The 24,864-nt window shown below is 49.3% G+C and overlaps 1 protein-coding gene across 3 annotated transcripts in view; it reads right to left on the reverse strand.

Annotated features, from left to right (window-relative positions):
* ACAN (aggrecan) overlaps positions 1-18,226 on the reverse strand; it is a 49,519-nt gene extending 31,293 nt beyond the window's left edge. For all 3 annotated transcript variants that reach the window (XM_033189078.1, XM_033189077.1, XM_033189076.1), the window contains exons 1-6: positions 18,018-18,226; positions 7,921-7,997; positions 4,844-5,227; positions 3,699-3,873; positions 1,938-2,065; positions 172-465 (exon numbers count right to left, since the gene is read on the reverse strand). In XM_033189078.1, coding sequence (XP_033044969.1) covers positions 172-465; positions 1,938-2,065; positions 3,699-3,873; positions 4,844-5,227; positions 7,921-7,990 — 1,051 coding nt within the window. In that variant the 5' untranslated portion in view covers positions 7,991-7,997; positions 18,018-18,226. The remainder of the gene's footprint in view (positions 1-171; positions 466-1,937; positions 2,066-3,698; positions 3,874-4,843; positions 5,228-7,920; positions 7,998-18,017) is intronic.
* Between the last annotated feature and the right edge of the window lie 6,638 nt (positions 18,227-24,864).

The raw sequence follows: 24,864 nt of genomic DNA on the forward strand, positions 1-24,864 counted from the left end.
GTGCTTCCTAGAAACCAGTGAAAATGGAGGGGTGTCCTAAAAACATGGGGTTCAGGTACCCAGTGGCCCTCTTGAGGGCAAAAACCAATCCTCCCTTTCCAAGATCTCCTCGTTCTCTAGGACCCCATTTTAGTGGCATGAACTCCCTTCCCACCACCAGTCGTGCCCCACCTGTGTAGCAGATGGCGTCGTAGCGGGATGAGGGGTCAGGGTAGCCCGTCTGGTTGGCGTGAAGGTAGACGGTCCTCACACCCAGGAGGTTGCCACCGCAGTTGGGCCGGGCCTTGGAGATGGGGTAGCGCACGCTGCGGTCGGCCAGCCAGCCGGCACTGCACATGTCCATGCCAGCCTGCCAGGCCAGGTAGAGCTGGCCCGTGGTGGCCAGTCGGGCACCCAGCCGCCGGCACTCATTGGCTGCTTCCTGGAAGGTGAACTTCTCTGGAGATGTTGCATAAAAGACCTCACCTGTGAAGGACACAGCCAGCTGGGTAAGAGTCTCCTCCCCCTCCCCCTGCTCTGCATCCCCAGAGAGATCCACACTCTTCCACGAGGTCCGGGGAGTCCTCTAACTTCCCAAAGTCCTGGTCCCACATGTCTGTATCTCAGATCTTGCCCTTCATTACTTATTTCTGGGCTTTTGTGTAGGATGACATCAATTTCCTAAAACAAGGGGACCAAGAGAGAAGCAGCAAAAATGGCAGAGAGATTGGGCAAAGGGTGGAGCAAACTTGAAATCTGGGAGGAAAATTCTGCTCAAAAGCCTCTTTGCCCCATTTGCATTCCACCATTAGGGGGATCTTTCCTAGGAGTTAAGCATTGCCCACTCGAGGCAAATCCTTTTAAAAAACTCCTGGGAATTTTCCTGGGAAAAGCAGGATCAGACCTTGAACCCTTGGAGCAGTGGTTCCCAAACTGGGGTCTCTAGACCCTAAAGAGTCCGTAAGGGCATCATTTGAGGACTGTGAGCTTAAAAAAAATTTCCCAAAACCTAACAAGGTTGTGTCAGGGATAAGGGTAAGGGGTAAGGGTGGGGGCGGTGGGCATCCACTCACAGGGGTGGTTCTGGCTACCCCTGCTCAGTGGCAGCTCGAACTGGCCGTTCTATTTGTCTTTGGTTAGCCAAATGTGGGAACACACAAATAACTTGTTACCTAATAGGCAGGTCTGCCCCGTGGGGTGGGAATGCGGCAGGGGGCTATGGTGGTGAGAAAGCCTGGCCATGGCCCCTTACTCAGAAAGTGCCTGTTGTCAGCTCTTCTCCCCAGCCTGGAGGAGCTGTGGGCACTGTACTCAGGTGAGGGAAGCGGGGCCAGGGAGGGAGGAGACAGGCATTGCAGAGTCTGGAATGTACAAAGGAGTATATGGGTGCAGATGGGGGAAAGGGTGTCATACACGTGTGTGGGTAACTCTGTGACCAAAATCGGTGCCCTTTACAAAACAGAAAATGTCTGGGTTTCTCTCCGCTGCCCCCGGCTCTGTCCAGGAACAGAGCTGGGGCTGCCCACAGGGACTCTGGGAGAGGGTGGCTAGGTGGCCAGCTGCCCTGGGAGCTTCGTTGCTGGTGTAGTGTCGCTTGTGAGGGTAAGGCTGGGCTGGACTTTGACAGCATGGTGGACCTTAGAACAGGGATGTACTTGTCACAGCAGCCAGGGTTTCGGCTGGGAGGGGCAATCCCAGGTGAGAAACCTCCTGTGACACGTGCTCTTGGGTACGGTGGTGACACCAGACATTTTGCAGATGTTGGCGCCACTGAGACCCTCTCCAAAGTGGAGTGGGAGGGGTGCAGACCTGTAGGCTTCAGCCCACCTCCCTTCATGGGAGAGGAGGACGGAGTGTGTCAGGCCCTGAGCTGGCACCCTGTGTCAGTGGGGAGATAGGGAGGGGAAGGGGACCTTGGGAAGGGAGCGGGGTGCCTCCTGGTGGGCAGGGCAGCTCACCCTCCATCTCCTCGGCGAAGCAGTACACGTCATAGGTCTCGTTGGTGTCTCGGATGCCATACGTCCTCACACCAGGAAACTCATCCTTGTCTCCATAGCAGCCTTCCCGGGGAGTGTGGATGGGGTATCTGCCAGAACCCGAAATGGAGGTGTGACACTCAGGGGACAAAGGGAAGCCCATGGCCTCTGCCCTTGAATCCTTCTCCCTCATGGGAGGAAACAGTGACTTAATATTGCATTTGACCACGTCTCTTCTGAATATGTCAACTGCCTGTTTTTACAGTGAATCATGATTAAAGGCAGCCCCCACTACCCAATATTTAGTGGTACAAAACACACTTTCTCTATCAGGGGCTCCCATATTTTTTTTCTATAAAAGGCCAGACAGTAAATATTTTAGGTTTTGCATAGTCTCTGTGGTGACCACTCAACTGCCACTGTAGCATGAAGCACCCAGAGATATGCAAATGGGTGTGACTGTGTCCCAATAAAACTTTATTTACAGAAGCAAGGGGTGGGTTGGACTTGGCCTCTGGGTCGTAGTTTGTTAGGCCTCGCTGTATATCATTTGCATCTCACATCAACCCAATGAGGTAGGTGCTATCATTGATCTACTTTACACTTGAAGAAACTGGGCTCAGAGGTGTTAAACGATTTGTCCACAGTCACGCAGCTTCCAAGTGCCAGAGCTGGAATTTGAGTCCAGTTTTTTTTGTTTTTGAGTCGGAGTCTTGCTCTGTTGCCTAGACTGGAGTGCAGTGGCACGATCTCGGCTCACTGCAAGCTCCGCCTCCCAGGTTCATGCCATTCTCCTGCCTCAGCCTCCCGAGTAGCTGGGACTACAGGTGCCTACTACCATGCCTGACTAATTTTTTTGTATTTTTTTAGTAGAGATGGGGTTTCACCATGTTAGCCAGGATGGTCTCGACCTCCTGACCTCGTGATCCGCCCGCCTCAGCCTCCCAAAGTGTTGGGATTACAGGCATGAAACCACTGCACCCGGCTGAGTCCAGTTCTTTATGCCACCCAGGTGTAGGCTCTTGCACTATGCTAGACTATTGTCTCATCTTTTTTTTTTTTTTTTTTAATGGCTATAGTTTTTGTATCCTAAGATCTCTTTTCCTACCCCGAGACTGCAAAGACATTTTCCTTTGTTTTCTTCCTGAGGCTTTGTGGTTCTAGCTGTTGGAGCTATGGTGCACCCGAAATGAGTGATGATATCATCTTGCCTTCAGGCTTGGTGGTTCTGGCTGTTGGAGCTATGGTGCTCCTGGAATGGGTGATATCATCTTGCCTTCAGAGTGCATTGAGATCCCTTGAGGGCAGGGTCTATCTGGACTGCTCCGCACCTCACTCCCCAGCAACTACACTCAGGGAAGGATGTAGCAAGGGGTTCAATTTATGTCTTGCTTTATTAAAAATAAAAAGGATGGAAGGTTGTTTACAAAAATACTGAAGACACCAAAGTTTAAAAGTGAGGAAATCATGAGAAAGAAAAAAATGGGTAGGAAAAAATGACGCGTAGGGCAAGGTTGCTAGCAGTCCCTCATCCCGTTTGCAAGAGAGAATCACAGTAACAAGGGTTTGGGATGGGTCACTGAGCTCCTGTTTGGCCAAGGTATGACCACAGCCCCGAACCTAGACTGGCCACAGTGTCATGCTGGCACCAGCTCAGTCTGGCCAATGTTCCACCCAGCACCTGCCCCACTCCCCTGTGGCCCCTGACTCCTGGCCCCCACTCACTGGTGGGCTGGAGCTCACCTGACAGTCTGGTCAGCCAGCCAGCCGGCATCACACTGATGGAAGCCGTCTTCGTAGGCGGCCTGCAGCTGCTCGGGTGTGGCAATGATGGCACTGTTCTGCAGGCAGGCCCGCTGTGCCCTGTCAAAGTCGAGGGTGTAGCGTGTAGAGATGGCTCTGTAATGGAACACGATGCCTGCAAGACACATACATGCCCACAAGCGGAAGAGCTGGTCAGGCACAGTCTCTGATCACCGAGACCCTCGAAGAATGATGGCAATAGTCAAAGGGACCTTAGGGAACTAGCTGGTCCAGGCTGATGCATGACCCCCTGTACACCTTTGCACGTCATGCTTCTGAATTTGCTGGAACATCCTGTAATGGGGAGCTCACTACCTTACAAAGCATTCCTTTTTGAAGACTTATGATAATCCTGATAATGAGAAAGTTCTTTGAATTAAACTAAAATCTGCCTCCTTATAATTTTTTCTTTTCACTCCAAGACCCCCATATTGCGTTAGGGGAAAGAGACACTCAGAACCCCCTACACTCTCAGCCCAGGGTCATCCTAGGAGAAACCCCATTTAAGATGTGCCCAGGAGTGAACCATCTTTGACAGAGCCTCCCACTGTACCTCCCCCTGGGAAAAATCTGGTGTTGACCGAAGTCCTGAAGCTAACCAAGGACCTGACTGTTCTCCTTGGGCCATAGAGAGAAAGAGACCAGGGAGTCTTCCGCCCTTGCTTTGGCTTCTGGAACTGAGAATGAGAGTGGAGAGGGGGGAGGGAAAAGACACGAGGATGAGCTGTCAGGAGACTGCTCTGACTCATTTCCAGGGTAACCTCAGGCAAGTCACTTGACCTCAGTTTGCTTGTCTGTAAAATGGGCATGATCACAAGACCCACCGGATCACAGGATTCTTGGGAAGCACAAACTGTCAGTTACCTGTGACCATAGCCAGGAAGTATTTAATGCTCCCTAAGTCCAGAGAGAATGATATTACCAGATCCATGTCACAGAGGAAGCAGCTGAAGTTAATTAAGTAACTTGGCTGAGGTGCGTGGAGGAGCTGGTTTGAAGGCCAGCCTGCCTGCGCCCGCACTGCAGAGACTGCTCTGGTTCTTTCTCTGGGTGAAGCAGTGTCTGTCCCTGTGGGAGGCTCTCACCTTTCACCACGACCTCCAGGGTGGCCTCACTGTCCTCGATGCCATGCATCACCTCGCAGCGGTAGACCCCAGAGTCATTGGAGCGCAGGCTCTGGATTTCCAAGGTGGCGTCACTGGGGATGGCCGGGTAGTTGGGCAGCGAGACCTTGTCCTGGTAGGCACTGTTGACCCTCACGCGCCCTTCAGTGGCCACCAGCAGCACTACCTCCTTCTCCTTGGATACACGGCTCCACTTGATTCTTGGGGCCAGGGGGGCAGTAGAGGGGGCGGTGGTCACAGGGTGCATGGGGTCGATGAAATAGCAGGGGATGGTGAGGGAGGTCCCCAGGAGGACCCTCAGCGGGGATGGTTGGGGGATGCTGACACTCAGTGAGTTGTCATGGTCTGTGTGGGAGGGGTGGGGTGAAAGAGAGACCTGTTAGTGCCTAGAGAGGACCACCCCGCCTCCCCATCCATCCTTCCAGTAATGCACTCTCCTGAGAGAGTGAAATCCAATGAGTGTGTCTGTCTGTACAATGAGGATGCTCCTGTGCCATGTGGGAATCCCCAGGAAGGCTTGCAACACCCTTTCCAGAGCAGCGTTCCTCAAGACCCCTGGCCTCTGCACCTCCAGAAGGAAACTATGGAGCCAGAAAAGGATTCCAGAGGAGGGCAGGGGAGATGTCAGGGTCAAGACCACCTCCCTGTTTCTCAAACTGGGGTACTGCAGGGGGCATCAAAGCATGGAATAAAACAGGATCCATCTACTTGGAGTGACAGCTTAACTCAAAGGTTTTGGGAAAAATTATTTTGGGGTAGAAAAGTAATCTACACAATTTAAAAGCTGAGACAGAAAACTTCCAAGATGTGTCCCATTTGCGGAGGTCTGCTTTGGGTGCAAGCCTGAATTTGCCACCGGGACAAGTCACTCTCTTCTGCTGGGGGGGCGGTGGATAAGCAGCCGAGAAGATCACACATTTTGGTGCGCAAAGAGTCAGGATCAGACTCCAAAAAGGAGAGTGTCAATAGAGGAGGTGCAACAAGCTTACCAAATCTTGTTAGAAGTAAAAGATCTGCTGGGAATGGGGGAAAAAAAAAACAGCTTTCCAAAAAAAAAAAAAAAAGGAATGGGAAAAAACAAAAACAGCTTTCCAAAAAAAAAAAAAAAAAAAAGCACCTTTCATGGAGACTCATACATGAAACCTGTGCTTTCAGGAGAGCCTACAGGTTGAAATAAAAAATGTTTCAGGCTGGGCGCGGTGTCTCACGCCTGTAATCCCAGCACTTTAGGAGGCCGAGGAGGGCGGATCATGAGGTCTGGAGATTGAGACCATGCTGGCTAACACGGGGAAACCCCGTCTCTACTAAAAATACATATATATAAAAAAATTAGCCGGCTGTGGTGGTGGATACTTGTAGTCCCAGCTACTCACGAGGCTGAGGCAGGAGAATGGCGTGAACCCGGGAGGCGGAGGTTGCAGTGAGCCGAGATCATGCCACTGCACTCCAGCCTGGGCGACAGAGCAAGACTCCGTCTCAAAAAAAAAAAAAAAAAAAGTTTCAGATATTTGTGGGTAGTAGATACATCACAGGGCAAGGGCAGGGGAGCCAGGAATGCTTGGAGTCCAGCCCTTAACCTTCTGATGTCCCAGACAGTCCCATCGGACCCTTCCACAGGCATCTTCCTCCGAGTGCTGGGCCCTTGCACCCTGGACATGGCTTGGTTTTAGCAGTAGTGGTTCTCAGGGGAGAGCTGAAAGGGACTGTGGTGCCCAGCTCAGTAGTTTTTAAAGCCTCGCTCAAACCTAATGAACTGGTTTCCCTGTGTGGGCAGACCACCCCTGGGTACAGCCAGGGGTTGCATGGCTGTGGGTCTCCCAGCAACAGTACAAATGAAGGCCCTTGTCCCACATGTCTACAGATGCAAAAGTTGTAAATCAGGCCAACAGATTATTAAGTTCTATGTCCTATCTTCCTATTTGACAACGATACCTTTCAAAATGACCTGAAAGAAAAGATTTAAATTCAGAATTCTTGGATTCCTTGGTGTTTTGCCTTGGGATATAATGACTGGGTGAGAGCATGGGGAGCTGGGCCCTCTTCTTTTTCCCACACTGAATGCACTGTGAGGGGGTCTCATGTGCTGCTGTGCTGGTCTCAGCCCCACAGCCCTGCTCTGCCCACACCCCATACAAACAGCCACTCCTTAGCCCCTCCCTTGGGCCCAGGGTGGCTCCCACCAGAGGTGTGGTGTCCCCATAGGAGGATGGACCCATGCAGACCCTGGACGTGGCCTGGGCTCACTTGGATAGGAAATTCTGGGCATCCTGGGACCCCAGAATGTGCTGTAAAGGAGAAGTACAGATTTGGGTGGACACACTGGCCCTACTGACTCCCCTTCCTTTGGAGAGGGTTGAGGCTGGAGGAGGGCCAGTGGGGGCCTCTAAAATACACAGCCAAGAGCAGAGTCCTCTCTTGTCTGGGCCTAGGGGAGACATAACTTCCCTTGTGGGGTCAAGCCCATCCTAGGGTCAGTGGAAGGTTTGCTCATTTGGTCCAATGCTCGATTAGCAGTAGACCCAGAGCCTGCCACATGCACGAGACCAGGCTGGGGCTTCCGAGGATGGTTTGCAAAAAAGGCAAATACCTGTCTGACTCCTTGGGCTTTTCTCTGGCTGTCTCTCAAGTGACCTTTCTTCTGTGGTGCTCCAGCCAATCCTCCCTCAATGGCCTTTTCTCCACTGGTTTGTCTATGTCCTGCCCCTCCTGCAAGCTCAGTGTGCAGCAGTCCTCACTGAGATCCATGGAGGGAAGGAGGACACCTGCCTGGAGCTCTCCCTGCCAGCTGTCGGGGCTCGAGGGCAGCCAGGAGCAGTGTTATCTGAGCGAGGCTCCTGGACTCGTGTGCCCGCGCATGAGTGCTGTCCCATCACAGTTATGCATGCATCAATAGGGGAAGGGTGGGGCCAGGAAAAGGCCAGGAAAGGGGAAATTATATCCCTGGGACCAGTAGCACCAGGATCAGTACCCAGTACTAAAACCCAGTACTGGGTTTCATGCCTACTGAATATGTGAGACTTGCATAGGAATGTCCTCACCTGAAGTTTCTACAGTGACAGCTGCAGCAATCACCCTCAGAGTCACGAAAACCCAGAGTAACGTGGTCATAGTTCACCTGGAAGAGGGGAGGCAGAGGCGTTATTTAGACAGTGAAGGCTTGGTGAGGTCAAGCAGAGTCATGTGACATATGATGCAAAGTGATAATTCCACACCCAAGGACCTGGAATCATCTCCAGAGAAGGAGGCTGCACGTGGTTTGTGAGATATTTTCTTCAAGAATCCTTCCCTCACAAAACCTTCACAGGTTTCCCAGTTTAATTCCAGGCATTAGGTTAATAAACCTAACCTCCCATCTTTCAGCCAGTGAAGTCTCATCTGAATGAGTTCCTGTGATGGTTAATTGTATGAGTCAACTTGACTGAGCCGGGCACCCAGACATTTGGTCAAGCATTGTTCTGGGTGTGTCTGTGAGGGTGTTTCTGGATGACATTGCCATTGGAATCGGTAGACTGAATAAAGCAGATGGTCCTCCCTAATGTGGGAGGGTCTTGTCCAATCAGTTGAAGACGGAATAGAGAGAAAAGACTGACCTCCCCTGAGAGAGAGAGAGAATTCTTCGTGCTTGATGGCCTTTGAGCTAGAACATTGCTTTTTCTTCCCTTTGGACTTGAACTGAAGCGTTAACTCTTCCTAGATCTCAAGCTTACTGACTTTCAAACTGAAACTACCCCAATCAGTTTGTGTGGGTTTCAAGCCTTCGAACTTGGACTAGAACTATACGGCAGGTCTCCTGGTCTAGCTTGCCAACTTACCATGCAGACCTTAGTACTTGCCAGCCTCTGTAATCGCATGAACCCATTCCTTATAATAATTCTCTCTCTGTCTCGTGTGTGTGTGTGTGGGGGGGGTATGTGTGTGTCTGTGTGCATGTGTCCTGTTGGTTTGTTTCCTTGGAGAACATTGACTAATACAGTCCTCCAGGCCCAGAGAAGTGATGAGTTGCTCAACATCCCTAATGAAACCTGGTCCTGCCACTAACTTCAAATCCAGAGATCATGTGTGTTTTAGAATGGACCAGCCTCCAAGGTTTCAGGCAAGGTTTAGGGGCCTGGTTCATGGCAGGGAAAAGATATTCACCTAGAGAGCTCTTGAGGAGGCTGTGGGATGAATGGATTAATATTTTAGGAGAGAAATTAGACCAAGGATGCTGTAGCTCTCCTACTTCAATGACTTCATGTGGATTAGAAAGACAAACCTTCCTTAGCGTCATCTGCTGGAAAGCTGACATGGTAAGTACAGAGGTCTGTGACAACCACAGTGTAAACGTGCACAATTGGAACCCTGACTCCATCATAGGACCCAACAGAATGTACAGGAGACCCATCAGAGCAGTACTCTCAACCTCAGCTGCACATTGAAATCACCTGGGCTTCAGCCTGGACCTCAGGATTTTTAGAGCTTGGAAGGTTCTAAGGTGCAGCCAAGATGGAGCACCGCTGGCCTAGAATACGTGCAGTCTCATTACAGACACCTCATCTGACCTTCCCTCCACGGTGCATGCCTGGTGATGTTCCCCGAGTTGTTCTGTTGGATGGACTTGCATCAGCACCTACCCTGCCCTTTTGGTTTAAGAAGTGTTTGCATCACAGAGGGAGGGAACCTTGGAGCAGATGGAGGATCTGGGACTAAAGAAGAGTGGAGCTTTCAGCAACGCCTGTGGCATTCCCAGACCTTTGCTCAATCAGAGCCTAATGGCCCAGCAGGTGTCGCTCTTGGCTCATTCACTGCTAACTGGGGCTGGATGGATTTGGGGACGAGGGGAGCACCCCAGGAGTCCCTAAGCTCAGGAGGGGTGTTGGGAGGGCACTGGTGTTCCTATCCAGGAATGCCAGGGGCAGGGGCAGGGTGGGCCCAGGACTCTGAGTGACTGCTTCTGCCTGTTGATTGAGCGTGACATCTTTCTACCACCTATGCTACATATACAAGTCACCCCAGAAATGAAAGGGCTGTCTATGGGTGCTGCTGGGGGTATGAGGTGAATGCATGAGGCACGTCATCCTCACACTGGAGAAAGTCTGGAAAATCCCAAGGTTCTGAGAAGTAGCCCCTTGTGTCTCCTTAGGGATTTTTTCTACCTAGATGTTGCCTTTTAAAGGAAAGTCTCTGGCTCCAGGCTGTGGCACCATGAGGGGCCTTTGTTCAAGCTCCGTGTGACCAGTTGCGGCTGGGAAATAGTTCCCCAGAGGGCAGAGGGCAAGGTGTCTTCTCCACTCCGGGGAGGGGTCTAGACTTTCCGGCTCCTCTCTTCCCAGAGCCTCAGGGATTCGTGTTCAGACACAAGGCCCGCCTGTTCTTCCCTCAGAACACCCTTCATTGGGAGGTTGTGTGTATGTTTTCGGAGCTGTGTTTCTTCCCTCACTCTCTGAACAAGCTGGACATTGTCCGGGGTTGTAGGAGTGCTCTGTGGGGCTTGGACGGCTTGATTTCTCTCCCTGGCCTAGACCAGGAAATGGGAAGGAATGAAAAGAGGTGGGGAGGGGTAGAGTGGGGGTGGAGGGATGGGGTGGAGTGGGTAGAGAAACTAATTTTCTTTCTTTTTTTTTTTTTTTAAAGACAAACTTTGGGATAGAAATATCGCAATAAATATGCTCTTGTGTTTGTGTGTGTTTTCTCAGCTGTAAAGAAAATAGGGAGAAATTCCATTCTGTCTGGTTTCCAAGTGTCTCCAGAACTCACTGAGCCTTTTATGCAAGAAGACTGACTTTGGCAGCCCCGAGTCTCAGCACGGCCCTGTCAACAGGGAGACCTTTCTCCATGAGAAGCTGAACTAGGTGCTGACAGGGCGACTGCATAGGTGAAGCAGAGGAAGGGGACAGGGAGCCTGAAATGAAGTGGAGAGGGGAGCTTGGGGAGCAGGAAGGAGATGCTGGGTGAAGGTCAGGTGAGAGCTATGTGGTTTGGGTCCATCATCAAGGAACTGACTTTCTCGGAGAGAATTATGTGGAGATTTGGTAGGGGAAAGTGAGGTGCTTTTAGCTTGAGCTGAGGCTGTGTGAGCATGCGTGCATGTGTCCCGGTTGGAGACAAGGAAACCTTCATCTCCTCATCAGCCAGACTCTACCCCATGGTTGTCTACCTGGCCAAGGTCTTGGCCTGGATTCCATCAAATTATGGGATTCAACAGGCATCTCACCCACTCTCCCTGAATGCCTCTTCCAGCAACATGTGCAGTGAAGATCCCTCCTCGACCTGCGTGGACCCCTACTGCTTAATAATCCAGGATCTGCCCCATGGCTGTTTCAAAGACTGAGTGAGATAATGTGACAGCCATCATCCCTCTTCAAGGCCGGACACTGTTTCTTTGGCTCTGCACCCAGCACAGGCTCTGGCACTCAGCAAGCATCCATCAGTGCAACTTTCCTCCCACCTCCCTGGTTGTCAGGCCTGAGTGAGCCTCTCAGAACTGGGGGATTGGAAGAGAGTTTAGTGGTTGTAGAGAGGCTTCCTGTCCCAGGATGAGGGTTGGACTAGATGACTTTCCATAAATAATAAAACTGCGTTCATTTCAAAAACAACATTACCATACTACCAAACATTTGGAAAATAGGACAATGGGAAAAAAATGACCATCATCTACAATCCAAATCCTCATTATTAGTGTTTTGATAGTTTGCCTTCTAGTCACCCAGGCTGGAGTACAGTGGCACGATCTCGGCTCACTGCAACCTCTGCCTCCCAGGTTCAAGCAATTGTCCTGCCTCAGCCATTGAGTAGCTGGGAATACAGGTATGTGCCACGATGCCTGGCTAACTTTTGTATTTTTTGGTAGAGATAGGGTTTCACCATGTTGGGCAGGCTGGTCTCATACTCCTGTCCTCAAGTGATCCACCCACTTTGGCCTCCCAAAGTGCTGGAATTATAGGTGTGAGCCACCTTACCTGGTCATTCAAGTCTTTTTTTTTTTTTTTTCAGGTATCTACTTGTGTTTTTTTGTAATTGCAATCTTTTTGCCTGCTAGTTGCCTTTCCCACATAACACAATGGACCACACAACTTCTTTTCTTTCATTTCTTCACTACTGATGATCATGATGCTTTACAATTATGACCTCCCTGCCATGAATCCCGTATATGCAGCTCAGCCAGGTGGTCTCTAGCCTCTGATTGCATGGTAGGTGCTCATTCCTTCACAAGGTGGCCCATTCCATGGCTGAGTAGCTCCAATTGTGCTCAAGAACTTTCAAGATTGAGTCAAAATGGCTCACCCACATTATAATTTCCACGCAAGAGTTCCACCATCAGGAGCCCCACAAAACACATCCCCTCCTCTTTCACAGGACTCGTGGTGAATCTTCAGAGGTCTAATCTGCTTCCTGTCTGCTGTTCTTCCATGGAGACATTCCTGGTCCCTCCAATCAACCCTTCCTCCTGTGGTGGCCTTCTGGACCTCTCTTTACCCCCTGGAGTCACAGAAGGTCTAAGCTGTGATAGACCTTAGTGAACATCAAGCCTAACTTCCTCATTTTACAGGTGAAGAAACTGAGGCCCAAGGAGGAGACTGAGTTGCTCAAGGCCATATGGTAGGTTGGAAGTGGAGCCCAAACCAGAACCCAGCACCAGGGGACCTGGCCCTCACAATTCCCAGCATTAACGAACTTCATAAGGTAGCTGCTGTGTCTGTCTTGTTCTCCATTGTCTCCCTGGCACCCAATGTAGTGTGTGGCACAGAGAGAGGAAATGTCTGTTGAATGAATGAATGAATGAACAAATGGTGGCCCGTACATCCTTAGAAGTAATCTCCTCCAACAAGGCTTTGGGGGGAGGAGGGCTGAGGATGGGACTAGAGGCTCATACGTGATGAGCACCTAGGTGGTGCCCAGCTGAATGAGGTAGACCACTACCACTTCACATTCAGTAAGTCTCAGCTAGAGACACACTGCTTGCTTGTGATGTGCATGGCTGTGTTGATTAATGATAATGCTTCAGTGCAGGATGTGGCTTTGGGAAGGTCATAGGCCATTTGCGGCCCAGAGGAGGAACAATCAGGGTCACCCCTTCCCAGGGCTCCAAGGAAAACCAGCGTTATGCTACAGCCAACTGACACCAGCTGGCTAGAGTCCATTTTACGCATCTCTTTCCAATTTTGTGTTCGGTGACATCACACTGGTAGAGTGAAACTGGTTATGATGGGAGTATGTACACCATGGATATCAGCAGACACTATCAACGAGGTGAGACCTCTTCTTTTCCTTTTTCTTTCTTTTCCTTTTTGAGAGTGGATTTACCAGCACACTACTGAAGTAATGGGTCATATAACATTTCAGTCAACAACGAACTGTACTTATGATGATGGTCCTGTAAGATTCTAATGGGGCTGACAAACGCCAATCACCTGGTGACGTTGTAGCCATCGTAACGTCATAGTGCAATTACTTTATTTTTACAAATTTAGTGTAGCCTAAGTGTACAGTGTCTATAAAGCCTACACCAGTGTATGGTAATGTCCTAGGCCTTAGCGTTCACTTACCACTCACTCACTCACCCATCCAGAGCAACTTCCAGTCCTGCAAGCTCTGTTCATGATAAATGCCCTATAGGTGTACCATTGTTTATCTTTTATACAGGATTTTTACTCTACCTTGTATATACAAAGGGAGGTATTTGTGTATCTGAACCTATCTAAACATAGAAAAGGTACAGTAAAAATACAGTATTGTAACATGCTGTATGGGTGTGTCACCTAGGAGCACTAGGCTATACCATATGGCCTAGGAGTGTAGTAGGCTGTACCATCCGGGTTTGTGTAAGTACATTTTAGTGGAGGGGTCTCCACTGCACATGTTGCTGGATGACAAAATTGCCTAAGAATGCATTTCTCAGAATGCATCCCTGTTAAATGTTGCATGACTATAATAGTAAAGAAAGAAACGGGCTGGGGAAGGATAATGAGCACTTTTCTTTCCTTTGAATGAAGTCTCATTCTCCATTCATTGTGCTGTCCTTCATGTGTCCCTGGGGACATTGAGGCTGGCCCTAAAACCAAGGCCACTTTGCCAGCCCTAGGGTATGGTCAGGCCATGTTCATCTCCATGTCACCTCCCCTGGCCCAGCCTGAGTCCACATCAGTGTAGACTCAGCAAATGTTTGCTGGCTATGTGAATGCCCGCCTCCTCCTCCCAGACCCTGCAGGCCTCCTCCCTGACGCCTCACCAGCCCTTGGCCCTGGGTTCTATTCCCCCAGCTATGACTTTCTACATGCTCTTTAGCACCTAATTTTTCTTCTGTTGTTTTATGTGTGCTAACTTTGTCTCACCACACAGACCATGACCTCCGAGAGGCTGAAAATCAAGACTTAAATTAAAACAAAATCCCTCTATGCTAACTCACCAGGAATAACACAAAATAGTATTTGACACCTCCTTGTTAGATGAGCAAGTAGACGTTGGGGTTTGGTAGACTGATGGACCAGTAAGATCTGCCTGCGACCAGTGGCTCTGTGTCCCTGACTTAAGTCCTAGAAGATGGATTCCAAAGGACCAAGGTTCCCCATTCCTGCAGTCACCAGCCACCAGCACATCACTTATTTGCAGCCTAATTTCCCAATGGCATCTCTTCTCTTGTCACTTGCTCATGGACAAGATCATCCTGATAGCTGTGCATAAACGCAGTAGCACGTGCACTTGAGGCTGGGATTTCAAACCTAGTATAGGGAAAAGGCCAGGGACCCTACACCAAGAGCACATCTGGCCAGAGTCACCCCAACCGCAGCTGACAACTTCCCACATACTCTAAACAGACATGGTGGGATGGTGTAGAAACGGGATGCCAGGAAGCTGATTTCAGTCCCAGTTCTGTCCTAACTCACCAGGAAACTCATGTAAGGCCTCAGTTACAGTTTTCCCTTCTGTAAATTGGGATCCTCATGCAAACGTCACCCCCAGGGAAATTGTGAAGGTAATTTTTGTAGATGCTAATACTCTTTTGGCATTTCCTCCTCTTTCTCTTCTCCCCATTTTCTTCAACACCTTGTCTTTTTCCATATCTTTGATTTCCTTTTTCCAAATTTGTTACTTGCCCTGTCATCACTGAAGCATCTTAAGTCAAATTCCACAAGTGTTTTCCTCCGTTCCGGGCAAGTGTGTGGGTCCTGTGAAAAAGGCAGTTGGCAGCAGGGTGGGGAGTGCTGCAGACAAACTCTTCAAGGCCATACATTTGTCTAGGATTGGCCTTGAGTAGCTCTGTGCTAAGACAGAGGGGCCCAGTGAAGGGAAAGAAAGGTTTTTCCTTGGAGTTGCTTCTAGCCTAGTGGGTGCAGACAAACCTGTATCCAGAGATAGCAGACATGAGGGCTCTGGGTCCTAACCTTGACCCTGACTAAAACGGCTGCCTGACCCTGAGCCTTGGATTTTCCATCTCTGAAATGGGGGCAGGTTGGGAGAATTAGCTCTGGAGTTCTCTGAGATTCTAGATGCCAGCTCCACGCAGTGCAGAGGAGAGTTCCACCTTCTTAACTTCTGGGGACAGAAGGAGCTGCATCTCCACCCTCTCGGCCACCCTCGTGGCCAGGGACCTGCTCATCGCTTGCTGTTCTACTGCAACATCCAGGGCAATGCACAAGGGTTTCGCTTGCCTGCTAAGCACATTCTCTGGGAAGGTCCAGCCTATTCAGAAAGATGCCCCCATGCCCTCACTGTGCTAGGGAGGAAAAGGCAGAAAGGAGAGCTGTGAGGTTGGGAGGGTGGCACACACGTCTAACAGAAGTGAGGGGAGGCTCTCTGGGGAGCAAAAGAGGGCTCAGGTAGTGGAGCTGCAAGAAAAGAAAATAAGAAACTGAGAAATGACACCATGGAGGGTGCCATAACTGCAGGTTGTACTTGTTACTTGACTGCCGATGTGGCATGGGCCTTATACCCTGGCAGTGCCCTATTTGAATCTGGGGCTAGGGTTGGCCTTGTTCTTTGCCTCTCTTCTTTTGCCCATACAGTTCCACTCCTCCAAAAAACACTCTCTCTTTAGCTCCATGTCTGACCTAATCCCACCTTCCTTGAGGTCTTATGCAAATGCCACCACCTGGAAACCTCCCCCAGCCTGAAACTCTCTCCTCTGCCTATGTCCTTTGTCATTTCCTGTTGTTATAACCAACTTATTAGCAGACTCATCCTGGCTTGTGGCTTCTTTTCCACTGTTGTTTTAAACTACTAGGCCAACCACTTAAGGGATGTGTGCATGGGTGGGTGTAATGGCCAGGGTGGGAGCAGGGCTGGTGCAACAGAAAGAGCATGATTCTGAGTCAGACAGATGTGGTTGAATCGCAGCTCTGACACTTTCCTGTGAGCATATGACCTTGGCTCAATTATTTAACCTCTCAGAGGCTCAATTTCCTTACCTCTAAAGTGCTAATAAGATAGGATCTATCACATAGCATAGGACGCTGTAGTACTTAATGAGAGATGCTGAGTTGGCCTCCTTTCTCAAGGCTTGTCTGGCTGGTTCCTCCCTCACTGAGGAGCGAGAACACCTGCATCGTGTATGCCCCTCACTACATTTCATCTAATATGGATACACTAAGCACCTACTATGGGCACCGAGGCCAGTCTTAGCACACAGTAGCCACCCAACTAATGGGTGCTAGCCTGATAAGGAGTGCCACTTACATACAGTTTGCATCTATATCTAATTTAAATGATGGTCCAAGTGAATGGGGCACTGAGGTCAGTCTCTGCACAAAGTAGCCGCCCAACTAATGGGTGCTAGCCTGATAAGAAGTGCCACCCACATACAATTTGCATCTATATCTAATTTAAATGATGCTGTAGGTGAATGGTCATTTGTTCTGCAATGATAGCAAACAATGGGACCCCCCCACCCTGCCAACTATTTTAGCCTAGGGATCATTCCTCTGTTCACCCCAGGACTAGGATGTGAGTTAAAATAAAACTGTGGACTGTAAAGTAAGAACCTAATCTGCCACTGCCATCTCCACAGCTTGCCACAGAGCTCTTGGAGCTTCTCTGTGGTCAGGGAGGGCAGTCACCCCCTCTCTATCTTCAGGCAACAGTGGGCATTTTATAGCCAGAATCCACTTATGCCATGACTTCAGGAACAATCTAGGGGCCATCTTTAGGAAGGGCCTGCTGTATGTCAGGAACTGCTCTCTGAGTTGTACATATGCCATTTCTTATCCTTAGAACAATCTTCACAGGTAGTAAGACAATGGCTCAGAGAGGTTAGACAACCTGCCCAAAGTCACACAGACAGTGAGTGGCTGAGTTTGGTTTAGAATCCAGATCCTGTGGCTACAACGCTATGGTTTTCTCAGCATTTCCAGTCCCTTTACATTCATTAGCTTTACCCATTCATTCCATTATTCAGTCAACAAACACATTTTAAGGGGGAGACAACATACTAGGCAACAAATATAAATATTTGTTTATATTTATATTTAAATATCAAGGGGGACATGGGGAATGTTCTCACGGAATTTCAGATCCAGAAAGTTTTAGGGATTGGTAGATGGGAAAATGCATCACTAATTAGTTCATGAGACAGGGAAACCCAAATCTCTTCCAGTTTTGCCCAGGAATATGGGCAGAGTGCCTGGAATATGGGCAGGGCTGGTGGGATCTTGCCAATGAGTAACACAGGGTCCAGTTTGGAGGAGGGGGCTCCCAAGTGGGAGTCCTGACCCACTTTTGAACCTTCCATCCACAGGGCAGGACCCTGCTGGGGCTTTGAGTCCTGGCTTTCCCTATGTCTCCAGAGGTCCCCTGCAAAGCTGGCTTCCACAGCCCAGCGTGGTGGCTCTTCCACAGTGTCCTTCAGGCAAATTTTCCAGGGGCTCAAAAAAAAAAAAAAAAAAAGGCCACTATACACATGCCCTGCTGCATGGCAGGGCTGCAGACAGTCCTATTAACTTCCTCCAGGGGTTTTCAGGATGAGCTTTTTCAAGAGCTCTAATCAAGTCATTTCTGATTACATGGGCCATGTCTCAGCCAGCACCTACAAAAGCGTGAGCATCATCTGCTCAAAAATATCTGGATTCCTACTAGTCAACCTATGGGTAGTCAGCAGAGCCCCCAACATGAGCTGAGTCTCTAACCTTTTCTAAAGTCCCACCCTACCACGGAGATCGCGTACCTCTGGCAGTTGGAAGAGCTGACCAACTCCTGCTGCTTCCTGTGTTGCTGATCACAGAGGGGCAGGGAGAGGGGTGTTCTGAAGCCTCTTCGAAACTTCAGCTTCAGAAATCAGCCCAAGGAGCTGTTTCTGCCAGTGCCAGTCCGAGGCCAACCTCATTGTCCTGACCAGGAGCCAGGCGGATGCTGGTCAAACAATAAAAACAGAGCTGGCCTTGGTTTGCTGAAGGCCTGTGAGAGCTTTTAGGTGAAGGTTCTGCCTGCTTCTGGAGGTGGGGGTGGGCATAGCAGGAAGTGGAAGGAGCAGGCTGGGGTTTAGGACTTGTAGCACAGAAATACTTGAAAAGATGATAACAGTTTCTCCACTTTCTGGCCTCTCTGTTGTGATTCCCTTCACTCGCTGATATACGTCCATGCTAGTAATACCTCTTTGACTTGGACCTGTTGGGACAAGAGATACGCTATTCTTCATCTTCTCTCTGAGGTCTACTTTGGACCCAGTCTCTATGCAGTTTCCTGAATAGCCTCTTCTCAAGCCTCTTGGGAGATAATGTGGTATACTAGTAGGTGAGTATCTTAGGAACACAACCTGAATTCATACCTTTGACTTATAATGTGCTATCTGGGTGAATTTGGGCAAGTTTCTTGGCATCTTTGGCCAGAATTTTCATGGGTAAGGCCTCTGGAAATTACTGATTACCAGTTAGGAGAAGAGATAGAGTGATAACTCCTTGTGGCAACTAACTTGGAACTTCTTCTTATTCCCTCCAAATCACCCACCAGAAGTTCTCGTGTTCCCTGGGTAGTCTGATCCTGCTGGAGGGAGTAGCTCTGAGTAGAGCTGTCAGGGGTAGCCGGGAGCATGTACATGGCCCATGGAAATATCCATTCTCACTCCTTTTCTGCTAAAAGAGGTGCAACAGTGGAGAAGGATGGGCCTAGATGGATTTCATGGCAGAAAAGGATGAATGTTATTGGAGAAAAATCCAGCTCCTTCCCAGGGCCTGTGAGGCCCCACATGATCCGCTCCTACCCCTTCCCAGACCACGTCTCATGCCTCTATTCCCCAAACCCTCAACCCTGCCACATTCTAGTTGTGCCTTGACCACACTAGCTGATTTGTCCTAAGGGTTTTGTGCTTGCTCTTTCTTCCTCTAGCACACACTTCTGGATCTTTCCCTCGTTGGCCATTGTCATTCTAGCCTGTTTAAATGTCCTTTCCTTGACTACCCTGCTCCCCTATCCCTCCCTCCCTAGCATGTTACCCTGTTATAGTCTATTTATAGCTTTTTTTTTCTTGTTCTTGTTCTTTTTCTTTTTTTTTAAAGACAGAGTCTTGCTCTGTCAGACAGGCTGGTGTGCAGTGGTGCTGAAGGCCTGTCAGATCTTGGCTTACTGCAACCTCCACCTCCTGGGCTCAAGCAACTCTCCTGCATCAGCCTCCCAAGTAGCTGGGATTACAGGCGTGTGCCACCACGTCCGGCTAATTTTTGTATTTTTAGTAGAGACGTGGTTTCACCATGCTGGCCAGGCTGTTCTTGAACTCCTGACCTCAGGTGATTCACTCGACTTGGCTTCCTAAAACGCTGGGATTATAGGCAAGAGCCACCACACCTGTCCTATAGCATTATTATTATTTGAAATTATTGTCCTTTTCTGTTTGTTTGTTCATTGTCTGTTTCAGCTACTCGAATATACACCCCATGAGGGCAGGGAGTTTTATCTGTTTTTCTCACTGCTATATTCCCAGTGCCTAGAACAGTGCTTGGCACATAGTAGCTGCTCAACAAGTATTTGTTGAATGAATGAATGCCTCTTAATCACTAGGCAATGTCCCTTCGTATTAGATTTGGAAGTAGAAGGAGTGTTAATCTTAAGACCGATCATAACTGTTGAGTGTCACCTGATCTCACAGCCTTCCTGCCTCAGCCTTAGAACATATAAGAAGCCCCAGGAGGGAGGGTAGCTCTGAGTAGAGCTGTCAGGGATAGCTGGGAGCATGCACACGGCCCATGGAAGTATCCATTCTCACTCCTTTTCTGCTAAAAGAGGTGCAAGAGTGGAGAAAGATGGGCCTGGGTCACCAAGCAGGGAGTAGTAGGTGACCCCAGAGATAGCATCCAGGGACAAAATAGAACTCAGAGCTGAGCTGTGTGCTGAATGAAGGCTGCATCTCCAAGGGGCTGGGAGTGATGCTGAGGCCAGGCACCAGACAGGAAGCCTAGTGGCGCTTCCTAAGGATGGGGTGGCTGCAGCCGTGGATGGCCCGAAGCATGTGCCTGGAGAAGGGTGGGCATGCGAAGGATGAATTTGGCTGAACACCATCAGCCTTTTCCCATGATTCTTACCCCTCCCCACTCTCAATTGCAAATTCCCCAGTTTAAAGTGGAGAAGCACTGGGCATGATTAATGCTCCTGCTTCACTCACCCAGGGACACTTGGCTTTGCCCTGTTCTGTGAAAAAAAAAACAACAACAAAAAACCACCAAAAAAACCAAAACTAGTACCAGGGACCAGCCCCTTCCTGTTCTCAGCCTTCTGCTTCAGCCCAAGTACTTGGAAGTTTTCTCTGCATTAATTTCAGACTTTGTGTAAATATCAGACCTGAGTTTTTGGAAAGGAGCATACTTCAGCCCAAAGTTTCCATCAGGCACAAGCACCTTTCCTGAGCAGGGATCTTGGGCCAAAAGCTAAATTCCCTTTACTTGGTGCTGACTGCCAACCCCGCAGGACAGAGAGATCTTTCCTCTGTGAGAAGGGGCTGGGGGACCCAGTGTGATGCTTTGGTAGCCTCCCTGCATGCAAATTGAACCAGGTTTAAAAAGCGGCCTCCAGTAAATGTGCCTGGTAGCTGAGGGTCCTGATGGAAATGCCTATTGGCCAGAAAGGGCCATCAGATGTGTGGGGCTATAGCTGAATTTCTGGACAAAGCAAGGGCCAGGTGCCTGAGATGTGGCTGGAAGGAAACAAGGGGTGACCAGTCCAATCCTTTCAGTTTTGGGGACAGATCCTCAGGTTCTTGGAGTTCAGTCCTTGGATCTAGTCAAAGGTAAGAAAGGAGATGAGTTATCTGTAGACCAACCTCATTATTTTGACCCTAATTGTGTCCCCTGATTCTAGGGTCTGGGAAGGACCTCACCTCATAGAAAACATGTAGTTAGCTCCTTGGATCATGGTTCTCTTTGAGAGCTGATGGAAGTCATGGACACAGTTCTTAGGAAATGTTGCCCACATTCATGGGATTTTGTGTATGATTTCAGGGCATTCACAGAGCAGTCCTTCTGTTCAGCAAAGGATTAACCTTGCCCAAACAAAGGTTGGGCCCTTGACCCTGGCTGCCAGGAGGTAACCTCTAAGCCCTTGGAATGTCCTGTCTAATAAGAATCTGTTTATGTGGGAGCCTTGGGCCATGCTGGATGGCCTAAGCTAATGGTGTGATGTATGGTGGGGATGTTGGGGCATGAAGTATCAACCTGACCTCTGGAGGGACTGGACACCAAGGTCAGCCATGTCTATATGACCACACCCCATAAAACCCCTGAATACCAAGGCTCAGGTGAGCTTCTGTGGTTAGCAAGACTCTGTGGATGTTGCACATATTATTTCTGGGAGAAGGCAATGCTGTCTGCATGACTCCTCTAGGAGAGGACAACTGGAAGCTCATGCCTGGTCTCTCCTGGCCCCTGCCCTTGGTGCCTCTTCTCTTTGCTGATTTTCATCTGTATCCTTTTGCTGTAATAAACTGTACTGTGAGTGTAACAGCTTTGCTGAGTTCTGTGAGCTGTTCTAGCAAATTACTGAACCAGAGGGTGGTCTTGGACACCTCCCACCCTGATCCATCAGGTCAGTACATCCTGCCCAGGACGGTTCAACGTTGGCTGATTGGACAGTGAATAAGACCTCTTCAATGCATGGGCATCCTCCAGTGACACTGCTTTCCCTCCTTGGGATAGCCTTCTTCCTGGCCCTCACATGGCAGGAATAATTGCCTTTCATCCAGAAAAGCTCCAAGCATTTCTTGGCTTTCCTCCTCTTTCCTTTCCTCTGTCAAACACCCACCATATGGAAGACTCTGTAGCAGGTGCTGACAGGGATCTACAGATGGACCAGCTGTGAATCTACCCCCAGGGGCTCCCTGTGTGAGGCAGGGATGCAATGTGGGAATAAATCCTACAATATTGGGAGGCCAAAGCCAGAGGATTGCTTGAGCCCAGGAGTTTGAGACCATCCCCGACAACATAGAGAGACCACCCCCCATCCCCCCAACCCCTCCGTCTCTACAACATTAGCCAGCCATGGTGGTATGCAACTGTGATTCCAGCTACTCGGGAGGCTGAGGTAGGAGGATCACATGAGCCTGGGAGATCAAGGCTGCAGTGAACCCTGGTTGTGCCACTGATATAGTTTGGCTGTGTCCCCACCCAAATCTCATTTTCAACTGTAGTTCCCATAATTCCCATATATAGTGGGAGAGACCCCGTGGGAGGTAATCGAATCATGGGGGTGATTACCCTCATGTTGTTCTCTTGATAGTAAGTGAGTTCTCATGAGGTCTGATAGTTTTATAAGGGGCTTTTCCCCCTTTGCTCGGCGTTTCTCCTTCCTACCATCATGTGAAGAAGGATGTGTTTGCTTCCCCTTCCACCATGATTGTATGCTTCCTGAGGCCTTCCCAGCCATGCTGAACTGTGAGTCAATTAAACCTCTTTCCTTTATAAATTACCCAGTCTTGGGTATGTCTTTATTAGCAGCGTGAGAATGAACTAATGCAACCACTTCACCCCAGCCTGGGCAATGGAGGAAAACCTTATCTCAAAAAAAAAAAAAAAAAATCCTACAACACAAAGAGAGCCCCTCTCGATGACAGGCAGAGAGAGAGGGCTCTGGGAGTTGAGAGGATGCAGAATGTAGAATCTGCATCATCCTATTTGGGAGATCTGGGAGAGCTTCAAAGAAGAGGTAAGATTTGAGTTGAGCCTTGATGGACAGGTACGATATGGACATGTAGAGGTGGGGAAAGGACCTTCTAAGAGTAAGAGACTGCACACACAAGGCAGGAAGAAAGGAGCAGGTCCAAGTGGTGTAGCATCAAATAAAGTTAGAAACAAAGTAGGGCCAATTCTGAAGAGGCCTCCATGATTGGGCTATAGAAATTGACTTTATTCTGTAGGTGATGGAGAGGCTCTCAGGGTTTCCAGGAATGACTCGGGTATGTATCAGGGAGAAACTACAGTCCTCATGATCTTTGGTGGTGGGCCCCTCCTCCACAAAGTCCCCCATCATGTTCCCATTATGATCCAGTTTGCCCTCCTCGATCACAGCAGGAGCTGGTGCTGCCTGCAGCACCTGTCTGCCTCTGCAAGAAGACCGACTGGGAGGAGTACGCACTGGGTTTTATTAACTCTTGGATCTATACCTCATCTGTGAGCACCTTTCACAACTACTTCCTCTAAACATTGCATGTATCCAGGCTTGAGTCCATGCCAGGCATGGTGACCAGCAGCACTTTGAACATAAGCCTTATCTCGTTTAATGCTCACAATAGTCCTGGGAGGGGCACACTGTGATTAGTCCTATTTTAGAACCAAGGGGACAGAGGCTCAGAGTGGGTAAATAACTTATCTCATCTCCCTCAGCCAGTGAGTGGTAGAGCCAGAAATCAAACCCAGATTGGTCTGACTCCAAAAGCTGGGCTCTCAACTAGTTCCCTGCTTCCCATGTGTGTGCCAGGAATGATGCTAGGGGCTGAAGATAGTACCCCTTGGAGGTTTGTTCTAGTCCTCAAAGGGCCTTTGACAACTGTGCCCCCAGATTAATTTTTTTTAATGAAAAAAATTTTTTAAGAGACAGAGCCTTGCTCTGTCACCCAGGCTGGAGTGCAGTGGCGAGATCATACCTCATTGCAGCCGCCAATTCCTGGGTTCAAGTGATCATCCTGCCTCAGTCTCCTGAGTAGCTGGAACTACAGGTGTGAGCCACCATGCCAAGCTATTTTTTTTTTTTTTGGTAGAGATGAGAGTCTCATAATGTTGCCCAGGCTGCTCTCAAACTTCTGGCTTCAAGCAATGCCCCCACCTCAGCCTTCCAAAGTGTTGGGATTACAGACATGAGTCAATGAACCCAGCCAACTCCAGATTTATTTAAATCATGGATTCAATGAACAGATATTTGCTCAGTGCCTGCTACAGAAGGGTTCTCTACATGGAGGGAGTTCAGCATCAAATTCGACTCAAAGAACCAAGGTACCTCAGGGCTGCAGAATAAGGCCTCCAACCCCAGACGAGGAGAGACTTGCTCTCTGAGCCCCTCACAGACCTCCCTCTAACAGCCTACCTGTCCCAGAGCAGTCACTGAAGAGCTACAAAACCTTGACATGATGTTGCCCCCCCGACTCTTTGTTTCCTTCCTTTCCAGCTGTCTCCTGCATGTCCCCAGTTCTCTGCCAGCCTGTACCGGCTGTGTGACTGTCCTCTGCAAGGCTGTCAGGATTATAGTGCTTAATAGCCTCCCAATAGGATGCCAGAGCAGCTGCCCTCACAAAAGTGCCTTCTAGGGACTCATGCTATCTGCTGCCTCTCAGTTCCTTCCAGTCAGGGTTTCTCCAATGACATTGTCCTCCCTAGGAAGCTACCTTTCCTTACTTTAAAAAAATTGATTATGTTTTCTCCTAAATTGTGGTAAAATACACATAACATAAAATTTACCTTTTTTTTTTTTTTTTTTTTTTTTGAGGCGGAGTCTCACTCTGTCGCCCAGGCTGGAGTGCAGTGGCCGGATCTCAGCTCACTGCAAGCTCCGCCTCCTGGGTTTACGCCATTCTCCTGCCTCAGCCTCCCCAGTAGCTGGGA

This window comes from Trachypithecus francoisi, unplaced genomic scaffold, assembly GCF_009764315.1.
Source record: "Trachypithecus francoisi isolate TF-2019V2 unplaced genomic scaffold, Tfra_2.0 Lachesis_group3, whole genome shotgun sequence".
NCBI lineage: Eukaryota > Metazoa > Chordata > Mammalia > Primates > Cercopithecidae > Trachypithecus > Trachypithecus francoisi.